The sequence below is a fragment of the Schistocerca piceifrons genome, chromosome 7 (genome assembly GCF_021461385.2).
Source record: "Schistocerca piceifrons isolate TAMUIC-IGC-003096 chromosome 7, iqSchPice1.1, whole genome shotgun sequence".
Lineage (NCBI taxonomy): Eukaryota > Metazoa > Arthropoda > Insecta > Orthoptera > Acrididae > Schistocerca > Schistocerca piceifrons.
In genome coordinates this window covers 180,089,284-180,104,417 of record NC_060144.1, presented here as the reverse complement: position 1 = coordinate 180,104,417, position 15,134 = coordinate 180,089,284, and the positions used below count along the sequence as shown (strand labels likewise).

The window sequence follows — 15,134 nt, the reverse complement described above, 5'->3', positions numbered from 1 at the left end:
AATATTGGGAGCTGGGCCTTGACAGGAATGCTGTAGCGCATCTCACTATCATGTGTAGAGTGCCTCATGTAATGATTTCTCATAAACAGTGGTTGTTCTGTCCATTGCAGTGCTCAGCTTGCTGGACCCGCTGGTATGCATCAGTAGCTCTTTGCTGTTCATCGTCGTTTGCACTACCAACTAAAGCATTGAGTGACCTAACAAATTCACATCAGCCTTGGCAGCAAAATGTCTCACTGTGTGTGTGGGTGTGGGGGGGGGGGGGGGGAGGGGCGTGTGCAGATGCTCGCCAAGACTGCAGGTTATGCTGTTGTATTTAACAAAGAAAGGCACCTGTGTGATGTCACCAATGTGCAGTGGGCCCAGAGGAATATAAATTGATGACTCTTATGTCCTCAATACATTGTAATTGGCCAGGACAGTGTTTTATGTAGTTACGAGAGCATTATGTCATTGCTAAGTGAGTTTGAATGTGGGCAAATCGTTGGTGCTCGTGAATTGGGTGCTTCCTTAAGCAAGCTAGCCGATGTGTTTGGTGTCTCAAAAGGCACTGTTTTGAAGAGTTATATCACATACAAGGAAATTAAAAAAAACCTTATCCTATCCCTTCTCGTCTCATCACCTGGATCCCTCATAGAAAATACATCTCTGATGCTTGTATTCCACTTGCCTCTTCCTTTGTCCAAGTCCAATATTCTGATCCCTAGGTCAGAATTAGTAGATAATATAATAATATGATTTCACTTTGGAAAGTAATTTACAATTCCTAATTATGTCTGATACACGGTAGTAAAATTTTGAGCAGTTTTCTATCTCTAAAGAAACAGCCAGGCCTGTTAAGTCCATTGTTAGCAGAGTGGAGAAACAGTGACTGAAACCGTTAAAGAAAAGTGAAGAGTTAGTTATCTTGCTGGCCAATTAGGAGAATGTTACAGTTATGCTCAATACTATAATTCTCATCTTCTTTTTGTTGTGCCTTTGTCCAGCATTATCGTGGGGTCGTCATGGTTATGGTTGGGTTTGGCATGGTTAATTTAAGGGTTGGCCGGATGCCCTTCCTGTCACCACTCCGTTAGATGAGATGAGGATGATGATGAAGGCAAAACACAACACCCAGTCCCTGAGTGGAGAACATCTCCAACCCAGCCGGGAATAGAACATGGGCCCCTTTCCATGGCATCCCATTGCGCTGCCAACTCGGCTACTGAGGCGGACGCCCAATGCTATAGATCATCATATGAAAATGCGTTTGTTACTGGGAGGTAGTACGTACTGGGTTCTCAGACAGGATCTAACATTGGCAGCTAGCAGGAAGATGGAGGGGCTACTAAAGAACTCAGGACTCTCTGAAGAACTTGTGAAGAATTTGAGGCCGGGAGCATGTAGGTCACCCAGGTTTAATGATCTACCTAAAATACACAAACATGACATATGAATGAGACCAGTTGTTAGTGATGTCAGCTTTCCTATATACAGGTAGGCAAAGTACTTAAGTAAATTATTAACACCTGTAATCAGCTGCTGTAGCCATCATATGAAGAACTCTCAAATGTTCGTTGGTATCATAAAGCAGATCAGGATAGGGCCAAGTAAAGTCATGGTCAACCTCGACATGACCTCCCTGTTTACGAAGGACCAGTGGAAAACACATTAAGACTTTTGGCCACTCGCCTGAAATTTTCAAATTATTTTGACATACTTTGAGGACAGCCTACATTTTGTACAGTGGAAATTATTATGAAATGACTGATGGAACAGCCATGTGTTCACCACTTTCACTTCCTGTAGCCAACTTTTTCATGGAAGATTTGTAAGAATGAGAGTCGAACAGTACTCCCTCCTGTCCATCCTGCTTCTTTAGATATGTTGGCGATACATTTTTAACCTAGGCACATGTGGTAATGATGCGCTGCAGCAGTTTGTTGACCATTTGAAAGGTATACTTCCTAACATAAGATTTACAATGGAAGTTGACAAGGATGGGAAGTAAACATTCTTCTGGGTGTATACGACCCAGGACAAATGGGAGATCGGGAAAAACCCGAGAGTCTTTTCATCTGGGAAAAACCCGGGAATTTTTTAGAATTCCGGGATTTTTTCATTGTTTTAGTTTTCAGTTAATTTTTAAAATTTTGAGTGGTAAGAACCGATACTCTACCAAAGGATATTACTGTATCCTGGTACTGCAGAATAATACTTCAACAATAAAACATAAACGAGAGAGAAAATCGAAAATAACTTAAATTGCAAAGGAAATGCGCCGTATACAACAATGACACACAGTGCTCATGCAAGCGTCTGCCAACAGCAAAATGTGCCAAAGGTTTTAGGAAGACTTTGCAATGCTTCATAACAACAAATTGCCTCCGATGAGTGTGAAGTCACGACTGTTTACATTAGATTTGTTTTAGCAGTTAAGAGTGGGCTCATGTGCATGCTCAGTTGAGTCGCATTTGAGTAGTTGGTTCTCCCGCCTCTGGCTACAGGAATGTGGCTGTTCACTGTGCAAGCAGTCGCAGCGAGCAACTAGATGCTACCAGGAAAAGGGGGTGCCAAATTCATATTTTTGAGGAAACAAACAGCATCCAGCGCACGTTGGTCTATCGATTATCCATATGATTTTGAAATGCATCCCTATAGGTTTTTAAACATTTTTGAACACATTTTTAAGTTGATTTCTGAATGAATCATCAGTTGATTTTTGAATGTGTGCATAGTGTACGTGATGTCTCTGTCAGGAGAATCCTTGTCGCATTTAGAAATAAACTTTCTGCAGACAAAAGGGGATGGGTCTGTATGAACTGGGCGAAGTAAAGCCAAACGGATGAATGCCAGTCGCTGTCTGATTATATGGTTGATTGGGTTTGCGAATGATCAGTGTTGTTATAATTACCAGTGAAATCCATAGATTCAGACTACCAGAATTGAAATAAACCATTAACAGGAATAACAGGTGAGAAAGATTACATAGTATCTTCTCGATGTATCCAAGAAAATGAAATTTTGACAGAAATTATTTGGCGAGATTGTTACACTAGTAAGGACCAGTTGTACAGTCCCCGGCTACCAGCCGGAAATAACGCAGAAAACTTGGTGTACGATCATGTAACAACGCCTAAACAGAGAATAATCGCGGGATAACTAAACCTGTGATTCTGGCAGGGTTAGTGAAGTTAATCGGCGAACAAATTTTGACAATGGCAGGAATAGCTACAGAATTGTTGATGACAAGATTGTTTGTTAGAACGAGGAAGGAGAAGAAACAGGGACATCACACAAATTATGGAAGAATAAGACGATTCCAAATTTATATAAAAATTTCGTAATACTACTTTTCGATCTCGTGCTTGAGAAACTGGTGCGTATGAATGAAATGTGAAACTGTTTCCTAACATAAAGCTTTTTGCTTGTAGTAGGCCTAATAGGCATTTGATATTGGTACTTTGTGAATTATATTCTGTCGTGTTATAAAAATGTCCCTTTGTGCCAAAACATTCTTGTTAATTTGGTGTGTGTTGTAAAATTTCTGCAATATTAGGCAGGCCTATTTCGTTTTATCTGGCAGACAGTGACAAAATAGACGTAATCAGATCGAGAAACCTGTTCTTGGGTATTATTTGTATTCACAGCTTTTTCAGTATTAGATTTTTCGTGTAGCAAAACCTGTGATGAACTTTGATAAGGTAACAGATTCTTTCGCAGAAGGGAAAGCACGCCATGTAAAGCTGTACCAAGATTAGAGAGGAAAAAAAAATGCTATTAGCTAAGTATTGAAGAAATGTGTACTTTCTTGCTTGTCTCTTGTCTTTATTGGTTTTATGTCACACAAAACAGCAAGTTATTAGCCAGTAGGCAATAAAGATAGCAAATTTTCTGAAGAGTTCTTGTTCTGCCGATTACAAGTAATCCCGTTCGCTATTCATTGCGATTGAAAAAGGGGGCAGGCTTTCAAATGAGCCGACTGGGAGCAGGAGAAGCAACACAGGACATTTCAATTTCCACTGTCCTGTGTAGGTTTGATGGCATCCATTACAAAATATACACGTTACAATTCCACTGAGTGAAATACAGCGACATGCTATAGAAGAATGCTGTATGAAGAGGCGTGACAGTGCACCTTGGCACACTTAAGACCAAATAACATGTCTTACATTTCCTCGACACATATGTTTTATTTTTCAGACTCTTCAGAAGCAAGTGCACTACGAGATGAACATATTTTCGAAAATTCGTTTTTCTTTTTAGTTTGACTCGGTTCGCAAATATTTTAGATCCGGGGCTGATGCGCAGAGCAGTCTGAGTTATAGTGGATAGTCTCCACGTGACCCATGCTTACATTTAGTGATTTTTGCTGTTTCCCCTTCTTTTACTCTCACGTCAAATGAAAACAAAACGGGTATCTGTGGCCGGGAGCTATCAACTGAATTAAAATACATTCACATAATTACAGAAGGCTGAAATATGTTATTAATTTCAGATTTTATTTTATTTCCACCTGTCTGACAGTCAAGCATTAATTGCCTTGCAGAACAATGAAGTTATTTTTGTCTGTTTGCTAAAGAAATTTGATTTTATTAACCTTTTCTGCAGAGGCAGTCAATGTATTTGAAACTAAATGTTTAATTCCACAGTTCAACTGTTTGCTGCATTTCAAGTGCACGTTTTCATCTTCTAGCATACAGCATTATGCCATAATAAAGAACCAAACATGATATAATACAGCAATGGTGCTCCAAGAAAATTTTTGTCCCAAAACCCACACTGAAAAGCTTAATATCAGGTCGAGGTCTACTTCATTGGGAATCTGGACATACGAATGTGCACTTTAAATGTGCACATTTTAGTGTGGCTCATGATATTCCGATGCTCTTAGACTATCCTCTGATGTGTTGTTTCTTTTATGACATAATGTATGATATTTTAGTGTTTTACACGTACGTACATATGGGCTTCCTACATCATGGTAGCCACGCAAGTGCGGCGTTGCCTGTTACTTGCGCTCTGTGGCAACTGCTGAAACATTCCGATTTCTAACAGGTCACGGGAAAATATTGTGAATAGTGGTTTGAAAAGTGTTACTTTCAAAGTAACTGTCCTATTATGCAAGTTGAACTATGTGCGAGAATGTACCATGAATTTCTTAAATCATAGAGCGTTTGACTCTCATTTGAAAAATCAACTCTATGATGATGAGCCATTTAGAAGAATTTTGAACCCTGAAGATCAGACATTTATGTCATTATTAAAAATCAACATTATATGCGAAAGCTTAGCTTCTCCTGTAGCTTATTAACCTTAAAGACCAATATTATGCGTGAAAGATTTGCTTTTCTTCTAGCAACACAATGTATATTAATTTAGACTGTTAACTTTACCTGTTTGTGTGTTCGTGTTACTTAACAGTGATGTTGCTGTTGGCTGACTACATCATGTGACAATGCTCTGAATATCCGCTGTCATCGTCGGGCGAGATCGTGTGACATGAGCTATGACTGTCTTACCAAAGCGAATTGGAATCTCGATTTCAGTGATTCGGAAATTAACATGCAGTGTTTAGTGGAATTCCAATGTATGCTATAGTACTACAAAAATATGAAATGTACATGTTGCTGCAAATTCCCTGAATTTTGTTTTCTAAAACGCCGGGAAATTCTACGCCCATGTATAAAACCATAACCATTCAAAGGATTGATAAATTTTACAGTTCGGAGGGAAAATATACTGTCACTTAACATGGAAAAAAAGTGTGTTTTCACCCAGGAGAAAGTGTATGTTTAACTGGTAAATCCGGGAAAAATCTGGGAATTTTTTTCCCTTGTCCTCTTATACACCCTGTTTCTTAGATGTGTTGGTCAAACGGAAATTTATTGCACAAATCAGCCATTCTGTGTGTAGAAAACTGACAAAAACAGACCTGTACCTCAACAGGTGTAGCTTTCATCATCCAGCTCGCAAGAGAGCTGTGCTGAACACCTTAGTACATAAGCCAGACTATTTCAGGCAAGGCCCACCTTGTGTCCAAGATTAATTGTCCGATAATGGTGTTCAGAAGGAATGGGTATTCTGTTATGATATTAGGTCAGCGATGTTGAATGAACCAAGATGTGATGATATTGAACAAGGCCCAGGACAGAGACGTATAATGCTACTTCATTTCTGCAATGCAACAGCTAGTAACAGGAGTCCTAAACAGGCAAGGAATAAGACCAGTGTTCTGGCCACCCAAGAAAATCAAAGAAATCTTGTCGCCCGTTAAAGATATACTCAGCCTGAGAGTAACAGGAGTTTATAATAGTCCTTGCAAGTGTGGCAAAATTTATGTGGGCCAGTCTCTACGGATTGTTGCTGACAGTGTCATCGTAAATGCAGAATTTCAAAAATGTGCGGTGGGCAACTGCAGCCTGTTAAACACACGATTTTGTTTGATCAGATCAGAGTAATTCACATGGTGGGTGGCCAAGAACCTCACATTTGAATTTCTGCAGGAGTGCTGCGACTGTGTTGGCTGTATGGAACTGTTGGGACTCTGGTCAGGAAAGCCCTTGAAGTTAAACTATGACAAAACAACTTTAATAGAGTCACCAGCTGTGCACTTAGCGATTCACAAAAGTGTGCATTTGATAAAGAAAGCGATTGGAGGAAGACATCTCACAGTTTACCACCTGATGTGAGTGGTAGCACAAAGATAACTATGGATGTAGGGTGTGCCACTTCAGTATGCGCTATTTCTGTTGTCATGATGTATTATGGCCAATAAGGGTCTGTCCTACGGTTGTAAAAGTGGGAGTCTTGCCAGTTTAATGATACGCAGACTTATCTCCTGACAACAGTGACTGAGGCAATCATCAAAAGCTTGGAACTTTATCTGAATTTACTGTGGCAAGTAAACACACAGCTTTTTATTCAAGGACTCCTTCGCAAGAGACTTTGTACTTGTATTAGTTTTCTGTCCCCTTCCCAGAAACTGATGTTTTTTTTCCCCCTGTTGGCTTACTTCCTAGATATTTGAAAGCATCTGCTTCTTTAATAAATTTTTGATTACAACTTATAAAGGGCGTTCAAAAGGAAACAAGCCAGAGGCATAATTACGGAAACCAGTACATGTATGTTAGAAGTACTGACTGTGGCTGTTGAGATACTTGACCCACTGTGACACAAGGCAGTGAATGGCTGTCTCATAAAATCCCCAGAGCTGTGAAGTTAACCAGTTCAGCACATATAGCTGGACCTTGTTGTCCAAGGTGAATCGTTTGCCCCTCAGAGCCTTTTTAAGGGGACAAAAAATGGTGTAATCGCAGGGAGAGAGGTCCGGACTGTATGGTGGGTGGCCAAGAACCTCACATTTGAATTTCTGCAGGAGTGCTGCGACTGTGTTGGCTGTATGAGGCTTTGCATTGCAGTGGAGCAGAATGACCCCATAGGTGAAATTACCGGGTTGTTTTGATTTGATCGCTTGGCGAAGGGTGGTCAAGGTTTGCGAGTAACACTGGGCATTCACTGTTTTCCCGTGCTGCAGGAAGTAAATCAGAAGGGCCCCATCTTGGTCAAAGGAGAATGTCAGGATAACCTTTCCTGCACTCGTGTGGATGGCCTTGGCTTTTTTGGTAGTGGTGACCCTGGATGTTTCTGCTGGAAACTTTGTCATTTTGATTCTGGTTCAAAGTCATGAGTTATTGTGTCATCTCCAGCCACCACTCGTGCCAGGAATGCATTCCCTTCCCTAGCATAGCGCTGCAAATGAGCAGGACAGTGAACCATTCCCATGACATGCTTCCTGGTGTGGTTGAAGACTGTGGGGCACCCATTGGACACACACTTTGCGCATGTGCAGTCGTTCCTTCAAGGTGCTTAATCAGGCGGCTATGGCTTTCACTGTCACTCAGCAGTCCTGGGTAATGAGTGCATCCACCAGCTGGATGATGTCATCGGTAATGCAGTGTGGTGCTCCAGACCATGCATCATCGGCTAGTGACACCCGTCCTTCCCTGAAGCTCTTGTGCCACGCCTCGACCCATGCAAGGGACCTGCAGTGTTCACTGTACACTTGTGACATTCGTTGATAAATGTCTGTTCCTCCTACTCCTTGAGTTGTCAGAAAATGGACGACACTCTTTGCCCTTCTTTTGACATCTCCATGTCACTGTTTGCAATGTGACAGGCAATGTTTGATGATTGATCCATGCTTCTGCTAGTTCTGTATAGTCACATGACATGCACACATGCCCTCTAGCGATGGGCTGTGAACATCCACACTCTGGTTGGAACCACAACTCGTTATACATGTCATGATATTATCCTCCTGTCACTGGTTTGCATATTCTTTTTGAATGCCCCTTATAAATCCTTCATTTTCTCTGCTGATTTTTATTTCCTCACTTTTCGTTAAGCTTATTGCAGGACTGCGTCTTAAATTACCCTCTGACAGACATTTATGTGTTTTTTTCCAATTTCTGCTTGTTGTCTTCTCATATCATCACACTGCATGTGTATGCTATGGTTTTCATATCTTCTGCTGATGACTCTTGATGAACTTTCCTCGTGATGTCATTCGTAACTGTGTTTAAGAGCGCTGGTGAGAGTGCACATCCTTGTCAGACCCTTCTACCTGTTCTAAACAATTTTGAATTTTTGTCATCTATTATAACACAGTTCAGGCACTTGTTATACATATTTCTGATTCTGAATTGCATTCTTTTTGACAGTTCCAGTCTATTCAGACCTTGCTTATCTCTTCGCATCTAACAGTGTCATAAGCTGTTCTCCCATTTTCTTTCTTTTGGTATCCTATGTAGGTTAGCCCCCCTGCTCTCCAAAATTTACTTTGTCTTATATCTGGTAGCTTCTAGATGAAACCAGTAGTAGATAAGGTGAAGCTTGTGCTGCCTCAATTGTCTTATCACAAAATGATGTTAATAGTCCTTCAGTTTGATGATGAAGGGAATGAGGTAAATCTGAAACACTTAAGTTAACTTTGAAGCAAGCTAAGACTCATGTAATTTTCATTAAGGTGTAGGAGTCAAGTTGTTCCTAATACTGTTTCTCAGATGTGAGTGGAGTTAGTGTATTTATTGCATGTCTTTTATCTGCAGGATTCAGAAAGTGAAGATGATTCTGATGATAGAAGTGCAAGACGTAAAAGTACAAGAAAGTCTGCTTCCTCAACACCAAAGCCAACAAAGCTCCGAGAGGATATGCCATTGAAGAAACGCTTACATGCACTATTTAAATGCCTTATTGACTATGTAGTAAGTTTTCATTGCTGTTATAGGTCATTGTAATAATTGCTATACTTGAGAACTTACTTTAAAGTAATGCAATATTTTGCAGCATGAAGATGGACGTCAGCCAGTTCTTATGTTCATGGAGAAACCATCAAAGAAACTGTATCCTGACTACTTTCAAGTAATAGCAGAGCCAATAGATATGCTGACAATTGAAGCAAATATAAAGAACGAAAAATACAATTCAGAAGAGGAAATTATTGCAGATTTCAAAGTAATTTGTTTGGATTTGATTGTATCTTCTCAGTGTGTAATTCTTTACTCAGAAATGTTTGATGTTGATCAATCATAATCACTTACCAGTAAGCTGCTTCAGATTTCATAATTTTTGGTTTTACGAATGATTTAAATTTTATGCTTTCAGCTTATGTTTAACAATTGCCGTCAATACAATGAAGAAGGCTCAATGATATATGAGGATGCAAATAAACTAGAAGAAGTTCTGATGGAAAAGGTGAAGGAACTAGGAGCCTTACAAGAGAGTGTAAAGAAGACACCTAGAGTGTAAGATATAATTTTTGACGTGTTGCCTATAGTGTTAAACTTTCCTAAAATGTAGTGTATATAAATGTGAATTTAAATTTGAATAGAATAGTAGATAATTTTTTTACAAGTTTAGTCAAAGAAAATGAGATTACAATGTGGAGCATAGTGCACTGTAAGTCATGCCGTTGTCGTTACTGGATAATATTTTAGATTTATCGAGTGGCACATTTTCCCAATGTTTATGTTACAGATATCTTCTTGATGGGATCTGTCTGTTTATCTCTATTTATTTTACCTTGAATAATGTCTACATTGTGAGAAGTTTAATCAAATTTGATCAACTTGGTAGCAGCTGACAAGCAGCATACTACAGATTCCTTATATTCAACAGCAAAAAAATCATGTAGAAAGTTAGTCTCAAAAAATATGATAATGATGCAGCAAATATTTGTATGCTAAACTACCAATGATTGCCTTAGAACTGGGAACTATTTGAGTCGACACATCTGAATTCATTACACTTCGAAAAGTATTTTCCTCATCTCATTTTTTGTATAACAGTAGGTGAGCTCTACCTTTTTATTCAACCAACAGAATATAAGAACTCATCTGTCATAAACTTACTGCCCATCACCTCTGGCTGATAGATTTTGATGAAATGAAATGTATTCTAAGTACATTGTTCAAGGCCAGAAAACGTTTGTGCTCTAATATTTGCAGACTAATCATTTCTTTTAATAATGCAAGCAGTCTTAGATCTTTCTTTCTTTTCTGTGGATATAAACTTGTTCAACGAAGTAAGGTGACCAGTTCTTGGACAGCGAGTCTACACATCCTGCTGATAGACGTTTTAGTGTTCTGATTTGATAGTTTGTAGAGTATACTTAAAGGCATTTTTTTCTATGCCTCATTGTTGTTGTTTCACTAAAGTGTGATGTATTTAGTGTGTACAGGCCACTAGTATTTGCAGAAATGTTTGAATAAACCCATGGTTTCAGAAAAGGTATGCACATAGGCTTTAACTTCTTGTGTAATTGGATTGATGGTTACTGCTACAGAACTTACTTTGGCACATATTCATGTGTTGTTTGTTTTAGTTGTAAAATTGGTTTTTTGATGATCATACTAGGTTATAAACATTTTAAGTGGGAATGAACATCTGAATTGCGGAAAACCCGCCGAAGACTTAAAGAAAATGGATTTTTTTTTGTCAGTATTAACAGGGCTGTTTTCCCCACAGCAAAAGACGGAGTGACATTTTGGAAGTAAAGATTCTTTTGCCACAAAATAGTATGACTGTTAAGGAAAAAGTATTTTTGTGTGGTAGGACATCTCTCACATCAGAGCAACATAGCAGGAAGGTTGATAGTGTTCAGTTAAATAACAACTAGCACCTGCAAACCATAGAAATAATTACAATGTGGACTGCATCAAGTTCAGTGTAAAAAAAGCAAATGTTGACCTCGTGTTTTGTACACAGAGATATCCTTATAAGGAACCAGGTCAAGAAGAGAGAAAGAGATACTGGAAGAAAGGACAGACAGCAGGGGGTGTGTTAGTCAGTAGAAAGAGGGTGCAAAGACTTGGAGGTAAACCATGTTCTGGTACCGAAAGTATCTAGAGGAACGGAAGGTTCCAAATGATTGGAAAAGAGCACAGGTAGTCCCAGTCTTCAAGAAGGGTCGTCGAGCAGATGCGCAAAACTATAGACCTATAGCTCTGACGTCGATCTGTTGTAGAATTTTAGAACATGTTTTTCTTTGCTCGAGTATCATGTCGTTTTTGGAAACCCAGAATCTACTATGTAGGAATCAACATGGATTCCGGAAACAACGATCGTGTGAGACCCAACTCGCTTTATTTGTTCATGAGACCCAGAAGATATTAGATACAGGCTCCCAGGTAGATGCTATTTTTCTTGACTTCCGGAAGGCGTTCGATACAGTTCCGTACTGTCGCCTGATAAACAAAGTAAGAGCCTACGGAATATCAGACCAGCTGTGTGGCTGGATTGAAGAGTTTTTAGCAAACAGAACACAGCATGTTGTTATCAATGGAGAGACGTCTACAGACGTTAAAGTAACCTCTGACGTGCCACAGGGGAGTGTTATGGGACCATTGCTTTTCACAATATATATAAATGACCTAGTAGATAGTGTCGGAAGTTCCATGCGGCTTTTCGCGGATGATGCTGTAGTATACAGAGAAGTTGCAGCATTAGAAAATTGTAGCGAAATGCAGGAAGATCTGCAGCGGATAGGCATTTTGTGCAGGGAGTGGCAACTGACCCTTAACATAGACAAATGTAATGTATTGCGAATACATAGAAAGAAGGATCCTTTATTGTATGATTATATGATAGCGGAACAAACACTGGTAACAGTTACTTCTGTAAAATATCTGGGAGTATGCGTGCGAAACGATTTGAAGTGGAATGATTATATAAAATTAATTGTTGGTAAGGCGGGTACCAGGTTGAGATTCATTGGGAGAGTCCTTAGAAAATGTAGTCCATCAACAAAGCAGGTGGCTTACAAAACACGTGTTCGACCTATACTTGAGTATTGCTAATCAGTGTGGGACCCGTACCAGATCGGGTTGACGGAGGAGATAGAGAAGATCCAAAGAAGAGAGGCGTGTTTCGTCACAGGGTTATTTGGTAACCATGATAGCGTTACGGAGATGTTTAACAAACTCAAGTGGCAGACTCTGCAAGAGAGGTGCTCTGCATCGCGGTGTAGCTTGCTCGCCAGGTTTCGAGAGGGTGCGTTTCTGGATGAGGTATCGAATATATTGCTTCCCCCTACTGATACCTCCCGAGATCATCACGAATGTCAAATTAGCGAGATTAGAGCGCGCACGGAGGCTTTCAGACAGTCGTTCTTCCCGCGAACCATACGCGACTGGAACAGGAAAGGGAGGTAATGACAGTGGCACGTAAAGTGCCCTCCGCCACACACCGTTGGGTGGCTTGCGGAGTATAAATGTAGATGTAGATCTATAGACTGGGAAATGTGAGACTGCAATTCCAAATATGCCAACAATATGTTGAAGGCTGATGGATGGCAAGAGTTACTGATTACAAACAACATCCTTTTGTGCAGTATAGGACTGAAATCGCATGTTATCAGGGAAATTGTAACCATAAAATTAAGGGGGTATACTACAACCTGGCTGTTGTATAGCTCCTTTCAATGGTTCTGGCAGTAAATAATAAGATCATCTAGTGTTTGTTCATGGATATTGTTCTTTGACAGATACTTCTTAATACTGTGTGTGTGTGTGTGTGTGTGTGTGTGTGTGTGTGTGTGGGGGGGGGGGGGGGGGGAATTATTTTTCTTTTTATTTCTTCAACTTTCAAAGTACTGTTTGTAGTTCTTTATACGTTACAGATGGTTCTGAATCATCTACCTTTTCTTGCTTTTATTTGCCCTAAAATATTTTATCACCTACATTTTCATCATGAGCCAATTTTTTAAAGAACTTTTATCATTCTCATAATCATAGTCTTTTGGCATTTATTTTGTTACCAGCTGAGAAACCCGGTGTTACCCAGACATTTACTTACAGCTGTACCCAAGGCTTCATAGATGGGGAATTTATTTTTGGACTTTCAAAGCTTCTTTGTATACAACATTTGAACTAGGATGAGTAAGGACATTAATGAAGCTCTTGCTTGCTTCACTGACACGGAAGAGAGCCATGTAGCATTGGCTGTGCAAAAAGCAACTGACACTAAGGTCTACGCATGCAGCATCCGGACTTGGCCTTTGTTTATGGTCACACTATAATGTAAGCTCACCAGGAGTTGTGCATGACAAATTGTTAGCAGTAAGCAGGATTCGGGGTATAAAAACTTGCTTGCCTTCACCGCTTCCCATAAATATTTCAGCTTCTATGATGATACATTGGAGAGAAGTAGCTTTAAGCCTATATGAGTGAAAGTTTCTGACAAGTGAGATAATGGTTGATGCTCTTGATCTGAGTTAAGTCACACCTCTCTTTTGGAAGGAGTTCCCAAAGAGTGAGTTAAAGTCTGATGTTCTAAAGCCACAGCAATTCCTGCATCATGGTCTTCATTGGATTCTTGAGTCCACTTAATCCTGAGATTTCAGCCATTGTGGTGGACACAGAAAGACTTACTGTTTTCTAGGAATTTATATTCGCTAAAAAAAAATCAAAATGTAATTAGTAGACACCCAGAACACAAGGAATTTTCAATCAATTTGTTTTCGCTAACAAAGAATATAAATAAAAGCTATTGTGAGAACCAAAGTAGTGCTGTTCAGTTTTTAATACACAAAGTGAAATCTGTGGATCCTTGTATTGTAGACAAGTAAATTTGCTTTTAGTTTGTATTTGTAAAGGTAAGATTGCAGTACTTAATTCTGTCACTGACTTAACTTCCGAATGTACATCTGTAACTGAGTTTGCTACTAAGCTGAGAAGACAATTTTAGATAAAACTTCAAATTATGATGTCCTTTTTTTCTGTGTTCTGATTTTGATGAAATAAAGTGTGTGTGTTCCTTGCCCCAAACCACGTTAAAATTACCTGTGTAAACTTCATGAAAATCCATCTAGTAATTTTGCAGATTAGTGTGCTCAGTGTAGTTTGGTGTGGTTTCACTTTTTGCACATCTCATTATTTCTTTGGTCTTTGTCTCTGTTACTGACTACTTCTTCATCTCAGTTACATTAATTTTTCTTTGGATTTACAACTTGTGCTTCACCAAGTATCTTTTGCTCCTTGATATGTCTTAAATTACTTGGCCAACATTAGCAGAATTCTTGCCACAATTTATGACAGCTGTGGCCCAGTATTAATGTTTCTTCTTCTTCTTCTTCTTCTTCTTCTTCTTTTTTTCTTTGCCCTATTCAAAACGTGGTATTAGCACTCTTAGTGTGGACCAGCAGTGACTTGACCCATATCTGATGCCATAAACTCAGTTGGAAAAGCTGTTAGGAATCTGAATTCCATCAAAATCTGCCCTCATTAGATATTATGGTATGCCCTATTTAAAATTTAGTGTTTAGATTTGCTTTTGATGAGAGGCTGATTTTTGCAGTGTGGTTGTCTCTCACACAAAAGCTAACTATTCACAAAGGGTATTTTTTGTCTCAGAAGTGGGCAGTTTGACCAGCCTGTGGTATTAGATGGTGAACCTCTTGTCAATCCATGTTCAGGAGTCTGGAAATTCACACATTGGCCTCTTAGTGTATATTTTCTTTAATGTAATTTCTTGTTAACACTACGAGTTTAGTCCCAAGAATTAGCAGCTTTCACTCGGTTAATACTAGACAGATACAAAACCTGCATTTGGAGCGCACCTCCTTGCCTCATGTGCAGGAACGTGTGCAGTGTTCT

The 15,134-nt window shown here is 39.5% G+C and overlaps 1 protein-coding gene across 1 annotated transcript in view; it reads left to right on the top strand.

Annotated features, from left to right (window-relative positions):
- Nucleotides 1-15,134, top strand: part of LOC124804605 (protein polybromo-1) — a 334,390-nt gene that overhangs the window by 123,789 nt on the left and 195,467 nt on the right. The window contains exons 12-14 of the mRNA XM_047264803.1: nucleotides 9,090-9,245; nucleotides 9,328-9,495; nucleotides 9,646-9,785. Coding sequence (XP_047120759.1) covers nucleotides 9,090-9,245; nucleotides 9,328-9,495; nucleotides 9,646-9,785 — 464 coding nt within the window. The remainder of the gene's footprint in view (nucleotides 1-9,089; nucleotides 9,246-9,327; nucleotides 9,496-9,645; nucleotides 9,786-15,134) is intronic.